We start from the raw sequence: 25,665 nt of genomic DNA, 5'->3' as shown, positions 1-25,665 counted from the left end.
AAAGACAAAATTTAATATTATTATAATAGAAGTTTTATTTATATTTCAACGATTAAAATATAATTTAAGTAATCAAATTTGTAAATTTGTATATAAAGTTTACAAAAAACACTTAAAATAAATAAATGACTCCAATACAAAATAGAATTTAATTTTTAATTTATGTTTGAAATAAAATAAATTTATTTTTTGTTTTTCATACTTATACAATTTATAAATAAATTATAAATTTCTATCAAAGGTAGGTTATTTTAATTTATTGCTGCCAAAAAAAAAAATCTTCAATAAACAAAAGAATCTTAATTTCTTATTACTTATTTATTACAAATTATTATTGTTTGATGTAATATAATATTGATGTATGCCTAGGCACTGTATATGTGTATGTGTGTTTGTTAATGTTATTATTTTTTTAAAAAAGCTACATTGTATATAAAAGTTTATAATAATAATTATTATGATGAAGAAATAGAAAAAAAATACATTAGTCATTGTGCTATATATTCGAGTATTCAATTTTTTTGTTTTATTTTGTAAAAATTCAAGTCAATTATATGTAGTTTATGTATATATTTTTTAAAAATATTAATTGTATATAATTATGCATTTTTTATATCTAATATAATAGTTTTATATCAAATAACAATATTTAAATATAATATATTTTGAAAAATTGGAGTTCAATTTTACAGTCTTCAAAGATTTCTCTTTAGTTTAGTTTTTAATTTCAATTTCTTATATAAAAAATTTTGAATTTACAAATATATATGTATAGAGTATATACTACATATATTATAATGTATGTTTTTGTATACATAAAATTGTGAGCATTTCTTAAAAATCTAATATCTCTAAACATTCGTTGTATTTTTGGACTTGGGCTCTTAAATTCTACAAAAAGAAAAAAACTAAAATTTAAAGGAAAATAAATAAATGAAATTAATTTTATGTATGAAATTCGAGACAGCAAGATGAATGATTTAAAAAATTATATTGTTATTTATAGCAATCTAAATTAATGTAAATATAAAAAAAAAAAAAACAAATGTATTTATGTTATTAAATTTAAAAAATAATAAACAAAAAGTCTCTCTCAGCAAAATATACATTTAAATTTATGATTTATAACAAGTATATTTATCATAAAAAAAAAGTTTTAAATAAATATAAATTAAGTGTACTTATTCGTTGTGTTAATTCATTATTAAATTTAAAGTTAAAATACATTATATTATAAAGAAAACACACATTTTGTTTTATTATGTGTGCATATCTGATGCCTCTGATAAACAAATAAAAGAACATTAAATTTAAATTAAATTATTTAAATATAACTGCCATTTCCGCTATAAATAATAATAATATATTAAACTTTAAAATGAAAAAATAATAAAGATATCTTAAACGCAAAACAAGAATAGATGAATGAAAATATCAAAAATTTATTTTATTATTGCGATTAATTTGCTGTTACAATCCCACGCTACAAATTAAATAAAAAAAAATATAAAGACAGTGACAGCGGCGCTTCATTATGAATAATGGATTGCTGTTGTGTTTTGTTTTGGGAAAATCTCGAGACACACGCGGCACATTTTGTATACCCAATCGTTGAACTTACATCAGAGAGTGACAGTGGAAAAACAAAAACAAATAAACAACGCACAAATTGAAACGAAACAAAATAAAAACACACACAAGTTGTATGGTATTATGAACGTCACTCGCCACCGTTTCCGACTTCGATCTAAATATGGAAGTCTTGAAATAAAGTGACAAGTTTCTAGACTTGGCCTAATCAATCCTAGATACAGAGACTTAATAGAAAAATATTCCCTTATCAATATTGACACAAATCTAGTCTAGTTTTGGCCTTAAACTTTATAAACTGCGCAAGCGATTCAATGTAAAGTTTTAACAACCACCATACAATATTTGTATATTCTACATGTCTTATCGAAGGACATTATTTTAAACGTTACCAGATGTTTTGTTATTTATGTGGCAAATGGCATTTCAGATTTTACAAAAGTGTAGGAATTTTTAAAATTATATTTTATTAACCCCGATGAGTTGTATATTATTTTTTTCGTTGTTGTTCGATTGATTGTGAGTAAACCAGCCAGAAAATCAGACAACAAAGTATACGTAGGCATTGTAAATGGCAATGAATCAAAAAGAAAACAAAAACATTTATACAACTTTTTTTTGTTTAAGTGTCCCTGTTTCTGTTTCAGTTTGTTTGAAATAACTTGTGGGTGGAATGGCAGAGAGCCGACCAAAGCGACTGAGGAGGGTCATGGGCCTCCGTTTAAATAATCATATATCATAGATATTTCACTACGATTGCCGTTTGAAAAGTTATTGGCCTGATTAAGAGAGTTCGTTTGCACTTTATCTGTTGTTTTGTTTGTTTTTTTTTTATTTGGAGAAATGGAGCAATAATTTGTTAAAATATATATTTTTTTATTACAAGTCATTAGCTTGATATTTATAAACAAAAAATTAAATGAAATATGTAAAATTTTTAATTAAATGGTTTAGGGTCACTGGTGTCGTATGGACTGGAACTACGTGATTTGAATCCATGCACGTATGTTTATTGTATTATGCCTCCCATAACTATCAAATTGTGTAATATATATAACTTTCACAACAACCCTTAATTGTGTGCGTGTTTTCAAGGCACTGGGTTAGAATATAAATAAAAACACGACATAGAATATAGAATAGAGACGATAGCTGCTTGATTCTATATTACTTAAAAGACTCTATTCAAGGGTAGATATAGATATTTTTTAGAGCAAATTGGCACATTGGAGATTAAAAAAGATCCTATAAACCAGTTGAATTATAATGAAGTGTCCCTTAAAATCGACTAATTTTTTTTTTTTTTTTTTTTTTGATTTTGAACTTTATTTGGCTCAGTGGCCATTTATATTTAATGATAATTTACATTTGATATTTATGTTACATTCAAAATAATTGACCTATAAATTTTAATTAATATAAGTTTTGGCATATATAAATATTTGATTTTTAAATTGATTCAAATTGTTGATGTTTCTAATGTTGATTGGAAGATAGTTAAAGGCTTGTAATCCCATGTAGAGTATGCTGGCTTGTGCTCTACTAGTTCTGGTCCGGATAATATTGAACTCTTCAACATTTCTTAGGTTATATGGTATTACTCTTCTTGTAGGTAGACTGGATTGTAGGTATTCATTTCAGACAGAGCTTTTCAAACATACTGGAAGTGACCTAGTAAATGCTGTAATGCTGTACACACCAGCTTATCTGAAATGTAATTCGCAATAAATCAGTGGCCTATACCAAGAACCTACTTCAGAGGGTATGGACTATATGAACTTATGTGTGAACTTAACAAATATTAGTTAAAGACTGAGTCTCGACACCATTTTATCGATTTCAATGAATAGTGTTGGTCTACAAAGAAAAACATAGAGTGGGGGTAGTAGGTGTTGTTATTTATAAGAATGTGAAATCAATCAGTGTTTTCATCGCCTTAAGTTAATTATCCAAAACGTCACAATTATTAAGTGTAACATTGAACAGACTTGGGTCTGGCCTTAATAAAAACCTACTGGGAATTACTTTATCTTTTTTTATCCAGTAAAATGATTTAAGAGTTGAGCTTGACTAAGTTGATCTTATACAGGGTGTCCCAAAAGTAATGGATCAAACGAAATATGCTGATAGGTCAACTTTAGGACTCTCAGAATTTGGTAACTTGTTCATCCCAAATCCTTACGGTTTTCGATTTAATGCAGTTTTTGTGAAATTTCGAAAAATCACGACTTTGCAACAGTATTTTGCTTCCTCCGCTCATAATCGATTTTTGTTTTTTACAATTTTTTCACTAAAACATTGCCTAATAATAAGAAATAATTAATTAATCAAAATATTTTTTATTACATACGCCATTTTGTTGCAAATTAATTAACAGTTCCATATTTTATAAAAACTCAATTTCTTTCTTTTATTTCAGAGCAACAGCCTGAAAAAAATTTGTATGGTGTAGCACTGGTTTATTATTTTGAAAACTTGCCGTGTTATAGCAGTTTTCAAAAATGTATTAAAAATTCCAAAGTTGCAAATAGAACGAAAGATATTACAATTTGAATGCAAAAAAACAGACGTTTTCAGAGCAAAATAACAAACAAAAATCGAGGCTTTTGTTCAAAAAGAAATAAACAAACAACACTCGAGAAACTGTGTTTATTTTTCTTTATTATTTTTCTCTGAAAAGCCCTGTTTTTTTGCTTTTAAATTGTAATATCTTCAGTTCTAACTTCAACTTTGGAAACTTTTATACATTTTTGAAAACTGCAATAACACAACAAGTTTTCAAGATAATAAACCAGTGCTACACCATACAAATTTTTTTCAGGCTGTTGCTCTGAAATAAAAGAAAGAAATTGAGTTTTTATAAAATATGGAACTGTTAATTAATTTGCAGCAAAATGGCGTATGAAATAAAAAATATTTTGATTAATTAATTATTTCTTATTATTAGGCAATGTTTTAGTGAAAAAATTGTGAAAAACAAAAATCAATTATGAGCGGAAGAAGCAAAATACTGTTGCAAAGTCGGGATTTTTCGAAATTTCACAAAAACTGCATTAAATCGAAAACCTTAAGGATTTGGGATGAACAAGTTACCAAATTCTGAGAGCCCTAAAGTTGGCCTATCAGCATATTTCGTTTGATCCATTACTTTTGGGACACCCTGTATATCAGATTGGCTAAACAATCGAACTAAAACATTTAAATAGATACATTATTACTTTCTACTAAAAACAAAAACATCTATATCAATCATCGATTGATTTCGATTGAATAGGTTTTCAGAATAGGGTTCATTTTAAATAAAGTTCTTCTTGTTTAACGGCCGATTTTACCGGTCCTAGGACCAGAACCGACTCAAATCAAAATCAACTATTTTTTTTTTCACCATAATTTACAATACCAATGGATATTGAAAATACTGAAAATTTTGAAGATGTCTTATTTAATGCTTGATAAATCCAAGCTTGATTATATAATTAAACAGAAGAACACTTGATTCGGGGGCCTCAGCTCCCATGTCTATGACGCAGGACTGTCAGAAGTTTAAATCAACCAGTTTAAAGCGAAATAGATCTATAAAAAGATCTGTGAAATCTACGTGAATGTCATTCAAAGAAAAAGGGACTCCAGAGACGGAAGTGGTTTAAATAATTCATTATGATCTCTGTAGCCATATTGATGTCGTTCTTGTGGAAGGCTTCAGAAGAAAAGTGTCATTATCATTAGCTTTTCAAAATTTGCCGGTATAAAATTTTGATAGAAAAGTCAACAAGAAAATAAAGATTCTAAGTACCGACTACGGCACGGAGTCTTGCAACAGATTTTCTTAAGAAAATTGGATTTTGACATCAAACGAATTTACCATAGACACAACATCAGAATGGTTAAGTAGAAAGAACGAATCAAACGAGCACGCTGCATGTTATTTGACAACGGATTTGATAACAGATTTTGGTAAAAAGCTGTATCTTCAGCTGTGTTTATCCTCAATAGGTCACCTAGTCAATAAACATCTAGTTTGACTCCCGAAAACACGTTCTCTCGAACAGTTCCTGAACTTAGTTGTCTTCGTGTATTTATATGCGAGGCAATGGTACATCTTTGGAAATATTTTCGCAAAAAGTTCGATCCGAGTGTTGTTTGTAAAGTAAAAGACTATTCATAAAAAGTCCAATTACTTTTAACATAATGGTCAAATTATTTTGATTTCAGTTTTATTGGATCGAGTTAAAAAATAACTCGAAATCATGAATCATAATATAAGTATAAATGTTTTATTTTTGTTTATCAAAAACATTTGCAACACAGAAAAACTCTTGTATCTACTATCTAGCCTTCCACATGGTCTCCAAAGTGGCCCAATATCTCAATATGACATCTACTACACTACTAACCCTTCAATGTTATGCTTAATTGTTTCTTTGACTGCTTTTAAAATCACTAACAGCAATGTTCTTACAACTCTCAAAAAAATGGCTAAAAGCCAACTTAAATTTTAAACAAATTCAAATAGCACTACGAAATAAAAAAAGAAGAAAGAAATAAATATTTAGTTCAAAGAACTAAATAAAAGCTTCATTTCGAAAATAAATTGCTTTTAGTTTCACTTGACTATAATAACATCAACAAACATTATTTAGTCAAGTGTGTAAAAAAGTAAAAGTTTGTTTTCAATTTAATTTGTCAATTTCTTTTAAGTTTAAAAGCATTTTAAGTATGTAGCTTGAACCTGGGTATACCGAGAAATAATGTTGTGACCTATGTGACTAGTGACACGGTTTTATGGTTGTCAAGCATTTAAACGAGCATGAAGTTGCTAACATTAGATATTGTGGATTTAGTTTGTGAAAACAAGAAAAAAACATGAACTAGTATTTCTATGGTGTCTAGTCTACATACACGTACTTTGTTTAATTCAATGCACATATTTTATTGTCACTTAATTAATAAGACTCAGCCTTCAATGCAAAAATAAAATGAAAACTAAGTAACCAACATAGAAAGATAAAAGAAACAAGACCAAATTCTAAAAAGAGAGATTACATGAACAAATCATTTCCTTTTTTTACAAAAAAAATAAATAAATAAAATCAAACTACACAAACAATGCAACCCCTACCTTTCGATCGTCACATATTGTTTAGAAGAACATTTTTTGTGGATGTATACAACAATTTTGTAATGGTACATCATCTATTTAGGGATTTTTCAAATGACAAAGTAGATCTGCAGCATGCATTTATGTATTTTGTATTCATCAGCACGCAGCATAACAATACGACAGATGCTGGTTTGTGTTGTACTCAATATGAATAAATTTCCAAACGTTTTCCACTTTTCCAGGTTGCGACAATGTGTAGATTATAAAATGAATAACGCATATATGCAGCATATGCATGTAATGTAAGTGCTACTTCTAATAAAATAAGTACAATGTGCTTTGAAAATACATTGACCTTTATTGATAGTTGTTGAAGAAAATGTGGGATTGGTACTTAAGAATGTAGAAGTACCTAGATACTAATTATCTATTGAATATATTTAATACGAGTAGAAAGAATTTATCGGGTTTTTGGATTTAATTAAAGCGTAGTAAAGTTGATTATCTTTTTCTTGATTTTGCATTCATTTTGTTGGCGGTGAAGTTTTATTTTATTATCTTTTTATTAATGAGCCCGTAGCTATTTTTGGGGTGTGATACTCTTAGGTAGCCAAAAAAGATATTGATGTGGATCGATAGGTCTTGCTTTTGATGTGAGCACAAATTTTGTAGAAATGTTATGATGTCGGATGTGTGGTTATCAATTTTAATTAAATTTTCTATTTTCGTTTCGATTTAACTCATCCATTTCTTTTTTTCAATAATAATAATATTAATTAAATTTTTCTTATAATAAAGAGATTGAGAGGGATCCTTTTGTAAGAATTTTTTAATTCGGTAAACTCCGATAAATTTATGAGCTATGAGATATCATTAACTTGTTCATTAACGAATGAAAAAGCTAAAAGACATGGTTTTCGTTTTGCCTCAATAAAATACTTGAGTCTATAAAAAGAAATATGTATTTAAAAAAGAAGGTATCTGAACAAAAGTCGAATGGAATAAAAACTACTTTTCAAAGAGGAAGCAAAGACCCAAAATAAGTGAAAGGTTCTTTAATAGTTTGACCTAGGTCCTTGGATGTCTTAAATGACTGGCAGTAAATAATTTCAGGTTTATCCATTATTCACCCGACACTTTATTATGTGTTATGTTCAAAATAAATTTAATGGTACCCTAAAAGAATCATGTTTAAAATAAGTTAATCTCAGTAATCTTCAGTCATTTGTTAAGGATTTCTCAACAAAACAACTCATTCTGTAATAAAAAAAAAAACTTTCAAAACTCATTGACCTAACATAATGTTAATCTCCTAGGCACAGTTTTTTAGTGCGGGGTTAAAGTTAAGCTCGAGTTAACTCATTTATATTGAAGAGTTAACTCTAGATTAACTGACAAAAATTGTTTTAAATTTTTAAAATTTTTATTTATGGGCTTTTACATAATATTCATTTATATTAACCGCTTCTTTAGTTTATTTGAGTGAGATTAATTTGCTGCATTAACTGAGAGCAGGTTCAAATGTTCTCGGTATCGACATGAAGGAAAACCTGAATCCGGTTGAAACTTTTTTTAATTATAAATAAAATAACTCTTAATATAAATAAATTAGAGGGGCCGGGGGAAAAACAGCACAAGTCCATTCCAACTCATTCCGAGAAATTTATAATTTTGTTCTCCATACAATTTAGTATTTAAGGCAAATCATTTATTTATTTTTTTTAGAAATCTTTAAATTTGTAAGGATAGATAGTAAGATAGTGGTCTGTAAATATTAAAAGATTTCATCATTAGTTTACTTCCGACTAAAAGTTGACATGTGTCGTTTTTCCTAACATCTCGACTTAAACATTTCAATACACTCAAAAGGGGATCATAACTATCCCACGTATCTGCCTCACACTAGTGATCCGCCCGTGGGGTTCGCCGGAGTGACCTCAGAAATCACCGGCAAGCTTCCCGGTTTTGTATTGTTCAGTTTCTGAGGCCAACTGAATGCTGGTGTTTTTGCATTTGCTTGTACCAGGAGTTTTTAGGTCTACCTTTCTTTTTACTTCATATTGGAATATTGTAGGATATTGCCTTTTTGACGGCGTTCTCAGGATCTCTCCTTTGAACATGACAATACCAACTGAGTCGGTCGTGTTCAATTTTTTGGGAGATGGTATTTTTAACATGAAAGTTTCCTCGGATCTTCGTACCGAATTTAGTAATTATAATTCTGAACATATTTGTTCACATTTTTAATTTTTCCTTTATATTTGGAAGAATCTTTGTTTTATTAATTTGTCATATTTTTTAGAACAGTTTGGAGCAAGGTTTTTCTTTGTGATCTTTTTTTATTCTTCTGTGCGGATCAGATTCATTAAACAGACCTAATACCTAATTTGAACTTCCTAGCTTTAATAAAATCGGACCAGCCGTTATCAAACACCACTTCCACCCAGTAAACTTTTCATGTTCAGTCAACTTATTTAAAATTGTTATTGTTATTACTTTAAAAATATGATTTCTTTTGAAAAGAAATAATTTCAATAACATTCCAAAATTCATCTCAATATTTATTCCCAATTGCTTACATTGAGTTATTATTCAATTAAATTTTTAATACATTTTTGTCTGGTCAATCCGGTTCACACTATCAACTTAAAAGCGAATCTAATTGTTTGGTTTAACCAACCAATGTCACCCCAACCAAGCCAATCAACACTAATGTCTCCTCACTTAACAATTTTAAATTTCAAAAAAAAAAAAAACACCTCTATTAGCATTTTTTTTTTTTGTTATGCTCCCCTCTCATATACCAAACATTTATAAATCATAATGCAATAAAATTTCAAATTAAATTAACCAATTTGTTTTCATATTTTTTTTTTTTTTTTAGAATTTAAAAAAGAACGTGCACTATAACTTGTGTGGCCCCAACCCAACTCTTATTTACTCAACAACAAACACAATAGGGAAGAGGAACTACATACGTATGTATTTTTTTTAACAAGCAAACAATAGATCAGGTTAAATGAGCATTTAACCATTAAAAAAAAAAAATCTTCACATCACCACAATCATCAATTTAAAGGCGCTAACTTGTAAGCATAAATAAAAGAACGAATAGGGCATACATACTTTTTTGCTCTGATTTTCTATAGGGTGACAGTAAATAAAGAGTTCAAAAATAGGGTTTTGCGTCTCTTGTTATAAATACAAATTAATTTATTTCGCCACTGTCATTGCCGCCTCTATTATGTAACGTGGAATGCAAGTGAGTTTACATGCAATAAAAACTGATTCAATTCAGATTGTGTTTAGTTGCGTTTTTTAAGTTAACATTACTTTAACAATCCGTTTATACTCATCGGATTTTGTCAATTAAGATTTTTCTTTATCATTACAAGAAAAATATCTCTTCAAATCCATCACTATCAATTAGTAACTTCTTCCTTTGTTTTTTTTTAAGAACACTTAAGTCATTTTTCATCTAAAGCCTATACTTATTTTGTATACTTAGTCTTATTATATAAAGGTTTTTCTATTTTAATATAATTTCAATACTCTTGGCAGCGGATTTTTGAATAAGATACATATTTTATAAAATAAAAAAAAAATACTTGCTTATCTAGATAGAGCTCTCTCTCTCGTTTCTTAACATACAGTTTCCATTGGAATCTTAGTAGCATTATCCGAAGCCACTGTGTTATTTGTTGTTGTATCTCCAATCGATGGCAATCCATTCGATGAACTCGAATGTTGTACAGCATTTGTAGTATTTGTTGCTTCCTGGCGAGTCTTTGAAGTCCAAATACGCTTAACAGCAGCCCAAACTTGTGGTTGACATCCAACAACAATAAAAATAAATACTCCTTGCAATGCATTAATAAGGTCTGTGAAATACCAAAGATACTTGGGACCTCCAATAATCCACGATATTATATCAGCCATCCATGTTACACCCATAACGACGACAAGTTTAAGACAAACTTTACCCAAAGCAGTTCTTTCGCTACTAGATTTTACATCATCTCTCTTCCATAACCCACAGGTCAATTGTCTCGCTGTCGATGCAAATAACATCAAATTAACACATAGCAATATTCCAATTGGTCCAAAGAAGTATGCAAACATCTCCAAATCACCCTTAAACCAACAATGTGCCCCAAAACCGGGTTTCCAAAAATCATTCTCCTCCGATGTTCGTTCTAGAATCGCAGCAGTTCCAGCAATTATAAACGACAATCCCCAAGCATAAACCCGAAACAATCTCAATCGAAATAGCTCCTGATTCTTTTCCAACGACGATGGACGAAAATCTCTAAATGTCCACCAAATATTAAAGCACATTGTATTCAACCAAAAGAATGCAGCCAAAAAGAAGAAATGTGTACAAACAGCTAAAATTGTACAGGCACTTTCACTTAAAGCATCTCTCGACATTTGTATAATAGCCAGGAGTAAATCACCGACTAAAAGGCAAAAGATGTAATATATTTGACACTGCCAATGCAGGACATAATGGACGGATGGCATTAGGAAGCCAGCACCCAAAGCAGCAGCTAGAAAGAGGACAGATATAAACAAACCCGTTGAGAGGACAGCAAAGTGGATCTCATCATTGGAATTTCGCAACATTGCATGTTCTGAGGAAATATGATGGGCACATGTAAAGATGTCAATAATTGGAGGAATCTTGTCGGCATCATCTCGAGAATCGACAGTATATTCCAAACAAAATTGATCTGATGTTATTTGTTTTTCTGATTCGATTGTAAGCTTCCCACTTTCAACATCGAATAACTCCGAATTGAAACTACTGACAATAGCAAAATTTGTACTATTACAATCGGGGAATCCAAAGATTATGTCAATGTCTGTGGAATTGAATATATCTCCTTGGTTTGTCATCGTCGTCGTTGTCGACGGTATTATATTCTGCTGATAGATGCAAGTTTTTTGTTTGCTATCGTATGCTGCATTTGGTCCGCAACATTTTCGTACTTTAGTCAGTGGCTTTTGTGGAGCAAGCAGTGAATCGACAGCTTGAATATGGCGGAAGCAAACTAAAGCTACTTCTCTGTCAACACAATAATCATCCATTCCGACAAAAGTCGACTTCTCTCTCAAAAATAATGAACCATTTGAAAATAAAATAATATTATTACCTCCTCCCATAATCATTTTCATTTGATGTTCTTGACAATCCTTCGGGCGTGTATTCTCTTCGAAGGTTATGAATTTGGGGCTTTCACCTTTGGGAGTGTAATAGTCGCTACGATTGATTAGAAAGATGAGTGGAACCCAAGTGTTGGAGCTGCCAGCGACGCAGACTTTCGTTCGATCTAGATATTCTCCGATGCGACAACATTTGTTTATTTTTTTTGCTGGTGGAGGGCGACCAGCTTCGGAAAGTAATGAAATTAATAAAATAATTATTGTTGTGAATATGTGGAGGAAATTTAAATTATTCATTTTAACTGTTTTGAGTAGGTAAAAGGTACCTAGCCTTGCTTTTTTTTACAATCCCGTTTTGTCTTTTTAATTTTACTTGTTTTCACACACTATAGTGGTGCACACACACTGCACAGAGAGTCTCAAAAGTAAATCCAACTGGAGACAAAAAATAAAAGAAAAGGGTCACACGCAATATAATATTAATTGCAATGCAATCCGGATTTGGGTTTTTTTACTTTTTATATTTGCGCAATCAAATAACAACATAGAGAGGATGAGTAGAGAATATTTTGTTTTTTAGTTTATTTTTTGGACTTTTTCTTTTCTCGAGGCGTTGTTTTTAAAATATTTAACTTAAAACAAAAATGAATGCAAAAAGCAAAGAATACCACAGAGTATTTTTTTTTGTTCGAATTTCACACTCAAAATACGAGTGCGACGAGTACGAGTACGAGCGACAACGAAAACGATGGGACGAATGAAGATTGAAGAAAACTTGAAGAAGCAAAACTGCAAGACAGTTGGAAGAAAAATAGTAGAAAAGAAAAAAAAAATGAAGTATGCATTAGTAGTGATGCCAAGTGTCTGTTTTTCTTAGGCCTCAAATAGATTGACTATAAAAACAGGGTGCTCAAACATTTAACAAAGTGAATTTAAAAATTTCAAATAAAATCGCACCAAAGTTGAATTTGTTATTGTTTTTTTTTTTCAGAAATTCATGAATAAACACATTTCGTGCATGAATAAACACAATTCACTTTTTCTCCAAATTAATTCAAAATGAAATTATGTTCAACTATTTTGCAAAAAGTGAATACCTATCCAAAATGACTTTATGATATATTTCATCTTTGAATTAATCCGAAGAAGCAATTGAGGGTTTATATTTGAAAGTAACACAAGTCACATTTTGTATTCTTTTCAAAAAAAAAAAAAATATAAAATTACAAATATCCCTGGGAAATGATTCACTTTTTTCTAATTTGGGATGAAAATAAACGTGAAAATTTCCCTCCGAATTTATTGAGACTGGCAATCAATTAATTTTATTTGATTTTTCTTTCGCTGAAAATATACGCTTATTGTAAGTGTTGTTCAACTTTTGATGCGATAAAAGTCGATCGAATCAATAAATATTTATTTTGGTATTTGTTGTTGTGAACTTGATTTAAGTCGATAGCAAAATTGTAAACGAAAAAGATCGAATGATTATACAAAAATAATATCGTTCACAAAAGAAATTCACAATACCAAAATTCATTTTCGATGATCGATTATCCACAAAAGTCGTCTATCGATAGACAAGTACAATCGCAAGGTAAATAAATTCCGGGGAAAAAATATTCCGAAGGAAAATAAAAATTATTCAATAAAAAACAAATTTAACGTATTTTCGTTCAAATATAATGGAGTCATATTGGCCCCAATATTATTTGATTTAAAAATGAGATTTGATTTTGTTACAGTTACAGTTTAGGCCATATCATTCACTCTGGATTTAGTTTGGATTAAAGTTACTTTTAAATCCAATCGCTCAAATCCGAATTTCATAAATCCAAGGATTTAATTTTTTGTTCATATTATTCACTCAGAGAGCAGTTTAAATTATTTGGATTTAACGAGATTGGATTTAAAAAATTTGATTTACGGCCATATTATTCACTAGTTTAAAAAATACATCTGGATGTAAACAATGTCAAATGTCAAAAATAAATCCAATTCCATAATATTCACTACTTAAATCCAATCTTAAATCCAATTTTTTAAATCCAATCTTGTTAAATCCAAACAAATTTAAACTGCTCTCTGGAGGTCCGTTTAACTTTATAAATCCAGATGTAAAATTCATTTTCACAGTGTTCTGTTGTTTTGTAAAGTATTTTGTAAAGGAAAAATAAAGATAAATGCAAATTATACAAAATTTATTGAATAATCACCCAATTTTTTTTTTAGTGAATAATATGAACAAAAAATTAAATCCTTGGATTTATGAAATTCAGATTTAATGGATTGGATTTAAAATTAACTTTAATCCAAACTCAATCCAGAGTGAATAATATGGCCGTTAAGATTGGATTTAAGTAGTGAATATTGTAACGATGAATTACCGAACTACTTTTAAGATAAAAGTCTGAACACACTACCTGCTACAGTAAAGGTAGAAATGTGAACGGACCTTTAGTAATTAAGAAACTACCCTCTGAACGCATCCAAAGAAATTCCCCCCAGCAAACGTAGAACTACAGAAAAAACCGACGAAATATGTACGTCAAAGAAGTACTTCTTTTCCACTGAAAAAAGATAGGAGCTCGGGAAAAAACTCAGTTATATACTTTCTGTATATAAGAATACGTGAAGCATCTATCTCTTTCTTGCATGCAAGATGAAATGAATTTCCCCTCCTATAAAAGTACAGACAAGTGTACTTCAAAACTACATCAGCGAAGCACATCTGGAAGTGCTTCTGATGTACATTTTCCAGTACTTTTTTAGCTACAGAAAAACTACTGAAACTCCATATGGCTCCTTGAATCTAGAAGTACGTAATTAAGTGGTGAAATATGTACGTAAGAGAAGCAGTAAATCTAAACCTTTTGAAACTACACATGAAATTACAAATAAACTCTGAAGTTAAAACTTTGGTTAGAGATTTAGATTTATTCAGTCGAATTATATATCAAAACATGAACGTCTTGTGAGACACTTTACTTCAGACTTCTATGAGGAATGTTGGCGTTGAATTTCTCTTAAATCTTACATCTACGTCAGGAATTTTGGAAATTCTTTTTCACTAAACGAAGGAGAGTCGCTTCATGCACACAACTGTTGAGGGGAACAAAATGCTTTCCTAGCAATGTATTTGTAATACGAACTTGCACATCTTGATTGCCACTCGAACGGACTGCATCCAATACTGTGGCGAGCAAGGAGTCTCTGACGTCATTTTTATACTCGACATTATTGTTGAATGTTGGTTTTGTCTAGGATTAGAGCGAACACATCAACAAGTGGTAGGAGGGTGCAGACCTGAGAAAAAAAAAATAGTACCATCAGCTTCACAAAGAGCAGAAGGGAATCTCTTTAACTTACACTACAAGTCTGTGAAATGTGGATCACACTCAAGTATTGTAGTCTATACTAAACATTAGATTCGTTTCACTCGTTCTGGATGGCGTGGAGGAAAATTTCGAACTGTAAACTCAGTCATTGATGTCTGGAATTGATCTCCACTAGAAGACAGAAAAATCAACAATTATATAATTTATTAATTTTAAAATAAGCATACCTTTATTTTCCAAATCCATTGGTGGTGGTTTTGTATCATTTTTTTTATTTTAATTTTTCTAAATGCACAAGGCTAAGGTTGTGCATTTTGATGATGGAAAGAAATGGTGGTGGAATTTTTGTGGCGTGCCGAAGAATTTGTGCTACTACACATTGTGTATTGAAAATAATTTTCACAAATAACACTGATTAAGACGATATTTATTTTTTCAAATTAAATTGTTTTATTTTGGAGCACAGAAATTTTTTTTTTTGCTTAGCTAATGTTGCTGTGGCTATCAAGGTTTCACTAGAAATGCAGGAAAATGGCGAGCCACCATTACAAAAGAGAGAAAACCTTGAGCATTGCATACATCGCACTCTTTTCCTCCCATTTACCAATGAGTTTATTTTTTTCAGGAGAAACAAAACTACAATATTTTGAGGGGAGAGGTTTTGGTAAATAAGGAAACACATACATCTACAAAGTAAAGACTTTGTTGGTGGTTGTAATTTCCCCTAAACTACTGAGGTTTGGTTTGCAGGGCCTCGACTGCTGAATATCCCAAAATATCCCACTGGACTGGAAGTATGAAGCGCCCCCTCTTGGAAAGGAAGCTTCGAGAAGCAAAGACGAGAACCTTCGAAGACATTCTCGAATTCCGAATTTCAGGTATAAAAGGGCAGCGTGGACACCGACCGGAGACAGTTTAATCTTGAATGTGAAAGAGTACAGTACAAAGTGAAATAAAGTGTTGGAAATTGTTAGTAGTAAATAAAGTGATTGAAAAGTGTGTTTGTTTGAGCGAATAATAAAAGTAAATTGATTTGAAATAAAGTGTGTTGTTATTTGAACGGAAAGATAAGTGGAAATTAAATAAATGAAATAAGTTTTATTGCGAACCCGGAATAAAACATTACAATATTATGGATTTGGATTTATTTTTGACATTTCTTTACATCCAGATGTATTTTTAAACTAGTGAATAATATGGCCGTTAATTTGAAAATTAATTTAATGTTTTATTTAGCATGGATTAATATAAGTATTAAAGTCATTTTAAAAATGAAATTGTTAAAACCATCGAATCCACTCAATTTTTAATGTGTAAATAATATGCAAGGCAGTGTGCTATCAACCCAAACAAGTCGCCATATGGACAACATCTGATGAATACACAGGGTTAGATATTTGATCCAGTTCCTGTTATGCCTTCAAAACAGCATTTTCCACAGGAAAATCTGGCATAGTTTATATCAAACCCGTTTTTTATTGCTTTTCCTCGTGGATCTCTCATATTAAAATCCGACTGAACAGATGAATAGTGAGGTACCTAACGAAAATTAACACTATCGTCGAAACGATAACGTATGCCTATAATAGAGTTACAGAATGACCTAACATGTCAAATAGTTACCGCTGATTTCTGGCATTTATCTTATTATGTGTTAATGAAGAATTAGATAATAATCACCCTCGTAGCAATTGTCAATAATTATAAATTGATTGTAAATTTAAATTCAAATTTGATATTAATAAACTTAATTACTTTAAAAATTAAAAAACTTTTCAAAAGCATTGATCAATTTAATTTCGAATTACAATTATTAAAAAATTATCAAACCTTTTACTGGAATTTATAAAACAAATAATTTAAAATCTTATCAATTTATAAAATAGACAATCGCAATTTAGGCTATTAATGTGTACAATTTTATCTTAATTTTTATTATTATTAAAATCTATGAAAGAATATTTTGTTCCGAAAAGAATATAAATAAAAAAAAAAAAAACACTATTCACTACCAAATTTCATTTAAATGTGCATGTATAAGTATAACTTGACTGGATTCTGGCTTTAAATAATTGAGATGTAAAATTATAGAGCTATAGCGTAAATCACTGTGCAAAAGAAATGCCTCTTTTTTAAGGATTGATATTCTTCATTTATTTTAATATCCTGTATCTCCCTAGAAATACATTCCAAGGGATAAATAATGAAAAGAATTTCCCATAATGAAAAACTTCTGATCATTCACGTTCCCTAGCTTTTCATTTTAAAAGTTAAAGCTGAAACACAATCACGCTTTGCCGTCGATTTTGACAACTGCGAAAAGTTCAACTATAGGAAATCTGTGTATCCTCACACAATGACGCTTTTCTTACGTACGCTTTTTTTGACAAACGTAAGGAAACGTAAGAAAGAGAGCAAAAGTTCAACCAGACTGAACTTTTGCTCGCTTTCTGACATTTAACAGACATAGTTACAGTCACCCACACCAATAATAAATTTGTTAAAAATGAATTTTTACTATACAAAATCTTTAGAGCCATTTTAGAGCTTTGACAGATACAACGATGAAGAAAATCATTTTAGATTAAATATAGGTTTTTATGGCCTTTACTGGTAGACCAGAATGTGTGTCTGTGGCTTGTGTCTTGTGTCGCTGTCAAAGTTAAAAAGTATGAAATTAGTATATTGGTGCCAGAATACGTAGCTGTGGCTGTGGCAAGGAAATTCGCTGTGGTACAAGTCGAGTCGACTTTTACTTCAAGCTACAAGCGGAATGACTTTTGACGTTTCTAATGTGGTTACTCAGTTAAAATTATGGGTGCTTTCATAATTGCATGGTTGCTTTGTTTACATGCGGTCATTTGCGATCAGACTAATGTCAGAAAAACTATTTGCGCATGTATTTTACTTTAAATTTATGAACACTTTTTCTGATTTGCGTCATTTGTCAAATTTTTTAAGTTGCAGTTCAGCCTCTTCTCCAAAATAACAATACCTATATTATCTTAATTCAATCCTCTAAGAAAAAAACTTTTTTTTTAAACATTTCTGTCAATATTTACAAATTTATTATATCCAAGAAATTCGCGGCTATTTTTGTTATTTTGACTTGAACTTTGAATTTCCAATATATATTTTGACAGAATTCAGAAACAAAGAGAAGCTGTATCATCTTTTACGTCATGTTTCTTCTTTCTTTAAGTTTAAATTCATTGCGCATGAGAATTTTTTCATTTGCACATTTGCGCTGCAAATATTTGCGTTTTGCATTTATGAACACCTGACATTTGTCATTTGCATTAATGAAAGCTCTGCATTCGTCACACTTGCGCAACCATGCATTTATGAAAGCACCCTATTTTTTTTTTTTCAAGGCAATTGACATTTTTGTACGCCACATAATTCTGTTCATTTTTTCTACATTTTGAGCGATTTTATTTGACATCTTGTACCACGGCGTTTTTCTTTGCTACAAGCGAATTTTCATTCTGTTTAACCAGTTATTCCATACAAAAATTTGGCGTTTCGCCCCGTTTCTTGGACTCATCAGTTGACTTATCGTGAGACATCTCGTCAATACGCAAATTTGAATTTTTAAATTTGCCATGTGTATCGCAAGCAAAATGGGTAGTTCTAGATCATTCATGATGCTATTTTGAACCATTTCTTTAAGGTTTCAGATTACAATGAAAAACGCTATAACTGTTTTTTTTTTCTTCGTGTTGCTTTTCTCAAAAAAAAGAAAAGAAAGACACACAGGGCCATATTCATAGTCATATTTTAAAACCAGAGGTGAAACTGGCTAATGTGATTTATGATGAAAATGACATTGCAGTATTTTGTTGCTGCTCTACAAGCTTACAAAAAAATTGCAATTTGACTGTCAACTATCACAAATCCGATTCAGCCTCAGCTCTAACTTATACTGGAGTTTTAAGCTATGACACAAGTTAGAAGCATTTCTTTTCCATAGGAAATTGGTTAAGAAATAGGTCTAAATTGTCTATGAAGCGACAAACACAAAGTCAAAGCTTATGAAAGAACTATGAATATGGTCCATAGTTTTTTTTTAGGAACCCAATCGACAGAGAATTATTTTTGTACAAATGATGCTTCTGGACATCCAAAAACGAAGTAGTTAAATTTATAGTTAAATACAGTTCACTTCATACTTTGTCCTATTTTCTATTTTATCCAGATCTTCGTCTGGAATGGAGGTTACACAATTCTTCCGCTCACTGTAGCAAGATCGTTATTGATTCTACATTTCATAAGAGTCCTATAATATTGTTGTTCGCATTGCTGAAAAGTTTTGTCTTTTAATTCTGTGGCAATTTGCTTCCACACATCTTTTTTATAGCGAAATCTATGTTGCGGTCCAATTTGGGGCAAGTATTGATTGTATTTATGGAATAATAATGCAACTTCTTCATCAGTCCATACTAGAAAACAAATAAACAAAATACAATACAATACAATAAAGTAAATATTTTTGTACTCGATATTGGCAAATCGAATAAAACTTACCCAAATATGTTGTCTTCTGTAAAGCAGAATTATCAATCAGTTTTGGATTTAGCTCAACTATTGTTTCATTCCGATTATTTTCTGTCTTCACAGGTTTTAACCAACTATTTGTGGTTTTATTAAGAGTCTCAATGGAATTTTTTACATCCACTGGTTTTGACCAATTAATTGAACTTTTTTTAGCAGGCTCAGGGGATTTTTTTAGATTTTTCTTAATTTGCTTTTTTTCCTGATTTTCTTCTGGATCCACAGGCTTTAACCAACTGGTTTTGCTTTTGTCAACAGATTCATGACAAAAATTTAAATCTTGTTGAATTTGCCTTCTTTCCTGGTTTTCTTCATGGTCCACAGGCTTTAACCAACTGACTGTGCTTTTATTAACAGGCTCTTTCAACACTCTATTTTGTATTGATTCTACAAAAAAAAATTAAAAGAGAATATTAAATATTTTTGTATCATTAGTTTTTAAATGAAACTAACATGTACCTGATTTTATTGTGCAAGGTTCGTCAAATTTCAAAGGATCCGAATAATTGATACTAAGATCAATTTGTGGCTCAATCCTAAAATGTGCCGAACTGTTTGAATCATCCAAATCGTCATCGCTTATTTCTATACTTTCAACTTTTATCTTAGTCATTTCTGGGTATTCTGCAAAATAATATAACAAAACACATAAATACGTAACTTTTAATTTCTAAACAAAAAATTATTAAAGATAAAATTTTACCAATATTTGAAGATTCTGAGTATTGATTTATTTGATCATCATTTTCTGGCTCAGTATTCGAATTGAAGTCTTCAAAAGTTTCATTTAGTTCGTATTTTCCACATTCTACCTTACTAATTTCCATCCATCCTTCAAAACACATAACATATTAGTTAAAATTTTTTGTTTAACTTACTTAAGAACTTACGTTTATTTGTATTCATTTCACCAAGACTTGAATAATCTAACCAATCGTTGCTCGCTACAAATTCTGTTTTATTAGTTTCATCCTCTTGCTCACTGGTTTCCATTTGATTTCTTTCACTACTTTTATATTTCATAACAATTCTATAAAATTGTTGTTCACATTGCTGATAGGTTTTACTGCCATTAAATTCTGAAGCAATATGTTTCCACATATCTTTTTTATAGCGAAATTGTTTACGCGGCCCAATTTGGCTAGCATATTTTCTGTACTTTTCGAATAATAGTTTTGTTTCATCTTCAGTCCATACTACAAGAGAACATAATGACACATATACAACTAAATATAATATTTTTGTAATTGAATTTGTATTAATTACCTTGGCCTATACTCTGATGTAAGGTCGATACTAGCTTCGAGGTTTGAATAAATTCATACAGTTTTTCATTTGTAATTAGGTCATCTTGATGTTTGTTTTTCATATGATCGAGAACAGTTTTTTTCACAGGTTCGGGTAAACTATTACAACTTTTGATAGTACTATAGTAATGTCTTTCACATTGAATAAAAGTCTTGTTTTTTAACTCTCTTGCTATTGCCTGCCACATTTGTCTTTTTATGCGGAATTTTTTGTATGGCCCAATTTCGGATATGTATTCTGTATATCTGTTAATCAAAAGTTCAGTTTCTTTATCAGTCCACACTGCAAAGGAAAATTAACAGGAATTTATTTTAATATTATTACATTACCAGCATTTAAAACATAAAATATTTCAAGATCTCTGAAAATTGAAAACATCTCCAAGTCCAAATAATTTACATCTATGAGGTCTTAAACAACCGATTAATTATAGAAATATCAAAATCTTACCAGCGTGATGTTGTATCGGGAATTTCGTTAATACTGGAAATACTAAAGGATCGTTGTTTTGTTTTTCCGAGGAACGTTTAGTGTTAAGTACAAGTCTTGCCTTTTTACTTTTTAGTTCCAACTCATCATTGTGATCAAGTTTAACTGGATTGGGATTTATTATTTGATCACTTTTATTTTTTAATTCCAACCCATCATTATGATCAAGTTTCACTCGCTTAGGATTTATCATTTGATCACTTTCACTTTTTAATTCCAACCCATCATTGTGATCAAGTTTCACTGTATTGGGATTTATTATTGGATCACTTCCAGCTTTATCCTTTATTTTATGTCGAATATGATAATAATGTCGTTTACATTGAATTGGAGTTCTATTTCTCAAATGACCAGCAATCTTTTCCCACATTTCTCTTTTGTTTAGTAATATGTTGGCATCGACTTGAGGCGAGTAAACCTTGCATTTATCGATCAATAAATTGGTTTCTTTTTCGGTCCAATATTGAACGTTGTTGATTTTGTTTTTGTTGAGTTTCTTTCTCTTTTGCTTTTCTTTTTTAACAGCATTTCGATAATATTGTTCACATTGTTCTAAGCTCTTGGTTCCCAATTCATTTGATATTCTAAGAAACATTTGTTTTATATTTGAAAATATTTTTTTCGGTCCAATCTGAGGAAAATAAGTTTGGCATTTGTATCGCATATATCTTATTTCTTCTTCAGTCCAACCAGGATCTAAAATACAAAAGTATAGTTTTTTTTAATTACATTCTATAAATTGTATATGTATGTACAAATAAACATACCTGTAGAAGAAATTTCAGGGATATCGTTTTCTGGCGAAGGAACAATATTAACCTCCGTTAAGTCTGTTATCTCAGACTCAACATCATCCAGAAACCGATATGTGAATCCTATTTTATTGGAAAAATTCATTAAACATGTTAAAATAAAATGAAATACTTTGCTTCTTACCTTGAAATTCGTATGCAATTTCTGATTCTGACGACATTTCAATCGTTTCAAATTACTGGAGCAATTAGAGAATAAATCGTTTTTTCTTATGATTTAAGGCTTTTAAACGGATAACCATTAAAGATGTGAGTATTGCCTAGCTATCTGTATAAAAAGAATTTTACTGTAGTAATGAATTATTCAAAACAAATTAATGAAAAAAATGAATTTAATTTGAATTAAATGCGTGAGCAAACACTCCGAAATCTTATCTCAGACCTTTTATAGGACAAGCGGACAAGTGAATAATGTCGCTATCGATTGGCCATCCAGAAGCGTCCGGAATCATTCAGAAGCGTTCTGAAAGTGTTTTATTTGGACGAATTAGACAGGCAGAACGCTTCTCAACGAATTGTAAGGGTTGTACAAAGACACTAAACTTGACACACGAGTAAGTTAGAGTTCTTTAAAAAAAAAACCATTTAACACAGCAGCGAATAATGTGGTTGATATCCGAAAAGCTTAAACATGTAGATTAGAACTCTGTAAGTAGATCTTCGAATCACATCCGCTACAAGTCGTTTCAAATCAAAAGTCCCATGGAAAATTGAGCAAAAGTAAAAAAAAACTCAATCGCTCACTGGAAGGAAGCATTTATGACGCAGCTGAACTTTTTCTAAAATAAAGATAAAATAATAAAGAATAGTTCTTGATATCGCTTTTTTAATTAATTGATCCGTCTGTTAGCCTCAGAAAGCATCATTCCAATCCATATTAATTATTGATGGCAGTTGGGATAACTTTACCGAAGATATTAAAATAATAAAAATAATAATATTTGTATAATTGGGCATTAAATATCTTCTTTTTATTTTTCACCATAGAAATCATTAATAAACAAATTCAGATTTTTCGTTTGTTTATTGTTTTCTCTAGTATTTCTTTCTTCAAACAAGCATGATTTGTTGTTATTTTTGAGTTAATCTGTCGTAATGAGCGAATAAAATTGAGTTTTTTGTTAACCCTTTCGGACCCAGCGTTACTCTCATGTAACATTTTTTAAAAATTCGTAAAAAATATTAAATTAAACAATTTTTTAGGTTACGATGGCTTAATTGAAAGATAATAATGCCTAGTTACTGGATTATTACAAAAAGTTAGTCAAATATCTTACCTTTAATTTTTTTTATCGAGAAAGGGACTGAAATTCACATTTTTTTTTTTTTTTTGAAAAAAAAAAAAAAAAAAATTTTTATATATGGTCATAATTTTGAAAAAAAAAAGATATAAAAAATGTTAATGCAGAAAGTGTTTTCTTTTTTTGCTTAGAAGAAGAAGCATACATTATAGTTTCATAAAAAGTTATTTTCTCAGCTCTCCGACTTTTTTTGGTGGTCATTCATAGGCAGTACATGTTACTTACAAGTAACATGAGAAAACACATTAGTTTTGCTATTTATTATTTTGGAAAATGACTTTTTGCTATTCATATTTCTTAGTTGTGATGTTTTTGACCCGATAATACCGAAAAAACATTTTTTAATATTGATTTTCATAGCTTGGGTTCGAAAGGGTTAATTTCTTCTCAATTTTCTTGGAAGGCAGAAAATAAACTCAGAGACAGGACTTTTGATTTGAAACGAGCTGTAGGTTCGAAATTACAAGGAATGCCAGTACTAAGATTCTAGGACCTAGTCATAGCTGATTGTTTGCAGCAAAATAACAGGGGTTATGAGTGTAAAGGAAATTGAATTAAATAAGAGTTTAAGACTGGAGCATGACGTAGATTTGGTTTCTACGTGATTTGAATAAAATCAGTTATATTTAAATGAAGCTAAACTATATACCTTTACCACATCATTGAAATCAATTAATTAAAGAGCAAAGGTACTTCATTTTAAAGTTGCTAATAGAGGCAGTTTGGACAAAAAACAGAGATACCCAGTATCTATGGAGATAAAGCAGCATAAGAAACATTTTCTAAGCAAAATTTAACTACATTAGCATAATAGACTGGACTAGATACTACCTAGCGCAAAAAAAAACAATAAGTTATTATTATTCGGATTCGTAATGCGCAACTCTTGACAATTTTCAAAACCATAAACCTAGATATAGATACCTATGAGTGGTGGGTGTTCGGAAGTCGAAAAACTAATGAAAAATTTTATATCCAAAAAATCTGTGGCATCTAGCTCATCTTCTCAGGAAATGATACTTAAAGAGAACAGACTGCCAAAAGTTATGTGGAGTACTTAAGAGCGTCCAATGTAAAGGAAAAAACATTATGATCAGGGCATAGAGGAATTGCAGCTAAATTTTACTACGTTCAATAAGCCGCTCAGGCATTTAAAGATGTATTGTTTCAACAAACTGCTTAGTGACAATAAAAAAACAAGATTTCAATATCGAACATTCTTTGGAAGTTAACCTTGATTGAGAGTCGAGAGTTCCAAGGACCTAACCAATAATATCAATTCAAACATGTAAACAGCTGCTGAAAACAGCGAGCGGAAAAACCAATGAACCAAGACACGAAGACAAGTATTACCCACGCCAAGTAAGGATGGGAGTCTCGAAAAATTCACAACTTTGTATTTTAGGCAATGCATATGGTGATTTGGCAAGAACTATTTAATTCAAATCCACTTAACAAACTGCACAAAAATCTAATTTTATATCATGTATATAATACTATGAAATACAAATTAGGTACTTTTTATAAATTTTCTTACCAATTATTAAAAAAACAAGAGCTTTTTTATAATTTTATAAAATTTTTGTGTGAAATTGTTTATTGCTTTTTGTTTATTGATAGAAAGATGTGTTCATGTTGCTGATAAGTCAGTATGACAGTTAAAAATATCAGAACCAAAATTTATCACTGTTATAATTTATAACTGTTATAAATAAGATGTGTTCAGATTTGAGTTTCTTATTATCCGGATAAACTTGTTATTTCGTTTAGGTATATAAATATAAGTGTTGAAAGAAGATTGAAATAAATTGCAATTACTCAGGATTCAGAGCCAGTTGTGATAATACTTATATCGTATTTCTGCAATTTTTGACTGCAGAAATCGGTGCTAAAAAAACTAGTACGTAGATCGAGCTAGATTTTAGGTCCCATACAAAATTATCTCAAAAATTTAGACGTGCTAAAATGTATTTAAGAATTTCAGGCATTAAGCTGAGGTTAACTAC

The 25,665-nt window shown here is 30.2% G+C and overlaps 2 protein-coding genes across 4 annotated transcripts; both read right to left on the bottom strand.

Annotated features, from left to right (window-relative positions):
- Positions 1-745: 745 nt before the first annotated feature.
- Positions 746-25,293, bottom strand: LOC129918109 (uncharacterized). Of its 3 annotated transcripts, XM_055998458.1 has the most exons (11): positions 25,197-25,293; positions 22,483-22,626; positions 22,314-22,421; positions 21,508-22,242; positions 21,016-21,339; positions 20,640-20,945; positions 20,453-20,581; positions 20,209-20,373; positions 19,723-20,136; positions 19,368-19,637; positions 746-891 (listed from the first exon to the last, which is right to left on the bottom strand). In XM_055998458.1, exons 2-10 carry the CDS (start codon positions 22,517-22,519, stop codon positions 19,414-19,416), a joined length of 2,442 nt encoding a protein of 813 aa, XP_055854433.1. In that variant the 5' UTR covers positions 22,520-22,626; positions 25,197-25,293; the 3' UTR covers positions 746-891; positions 19,368-19,413. The 3 variants fall into 3 exon arrangements, with proteins under 3 accessions (XP_055854433.1, XP_055854430.1, XP_055854432.1); XM_055998455.1 differs by lacking the exon at positions 746-891 and having other exon boundaries at positions 18,702-19,637; XM_055998457.1 differs by lacking the exon at positions 746-891 and having other exon boundaries at positions 18,702-19,637; positions 22,483-22,622; positions 25,197-25,213.
- Positions 10,115-12,678, bottom strand: LOC129918110 (probable G-protein coupled receptor Mth-like 1). Its single transcript, XM_055998459.1, has one exon. The coding sequence runs from the start codon at positions 12,152-12,154 to the stop codon at positions 10,334-10,336; it is 1,821 nt and encodes a 606-aa protein (XP_055854434.1). The 5' UTR covers positions 12,155-12,678; the 3' UTR covers positions 10,115-10,333.
- Positions 25,294-25,665: the final 372 nt, after the last annotated feature.

Source organism: Episyrphus balteatus, chromosome 4 (assembly GCF_945859705.1).
Source record: "Episyrphus balteatus chromosome 4, idEpiBalt1.1, whole genome shotgun sequence".
NCBI lineage: Eukaryota > Metazoa > Arthropoda > Insecta > Diptera > Syrphidae > Episyrphus > Episyrphus balteatus.
This window is presented reverse-complemented; position numbering and strand designations above follow the sequence as displayed.

Bases quoted from the DNA above. Each gene is read 5' to 3' on its own strand.
- LOC129918109 (XM_055998458.1), bottom strand. From the start codon at position 22,519: ATGTCGTCAGAATCAGAAATTGCATACGAATTTCAAG. The intron at 20,137-20,208 runs GTACATGTTAGT...TTTTTTTTGTAG, and splicing joins ACCTTGCACAATAAAATCAG to AATCAATACAAAATAGAGTG. The intron at 19,638-19,722 runs GTAAGTTTTATT...TTTGTTTTCTAG, and splicing joins ACAGAAGACAACATATTTGG to TATGGACTGATGAAGAAGTT.
- LOC129918110 (XM_055998459.1), bottom strand. From the start codon at position 12,154: ATGAATAATTTAAATTTCCTCCACATATTCACAACAATAATTATTTTA.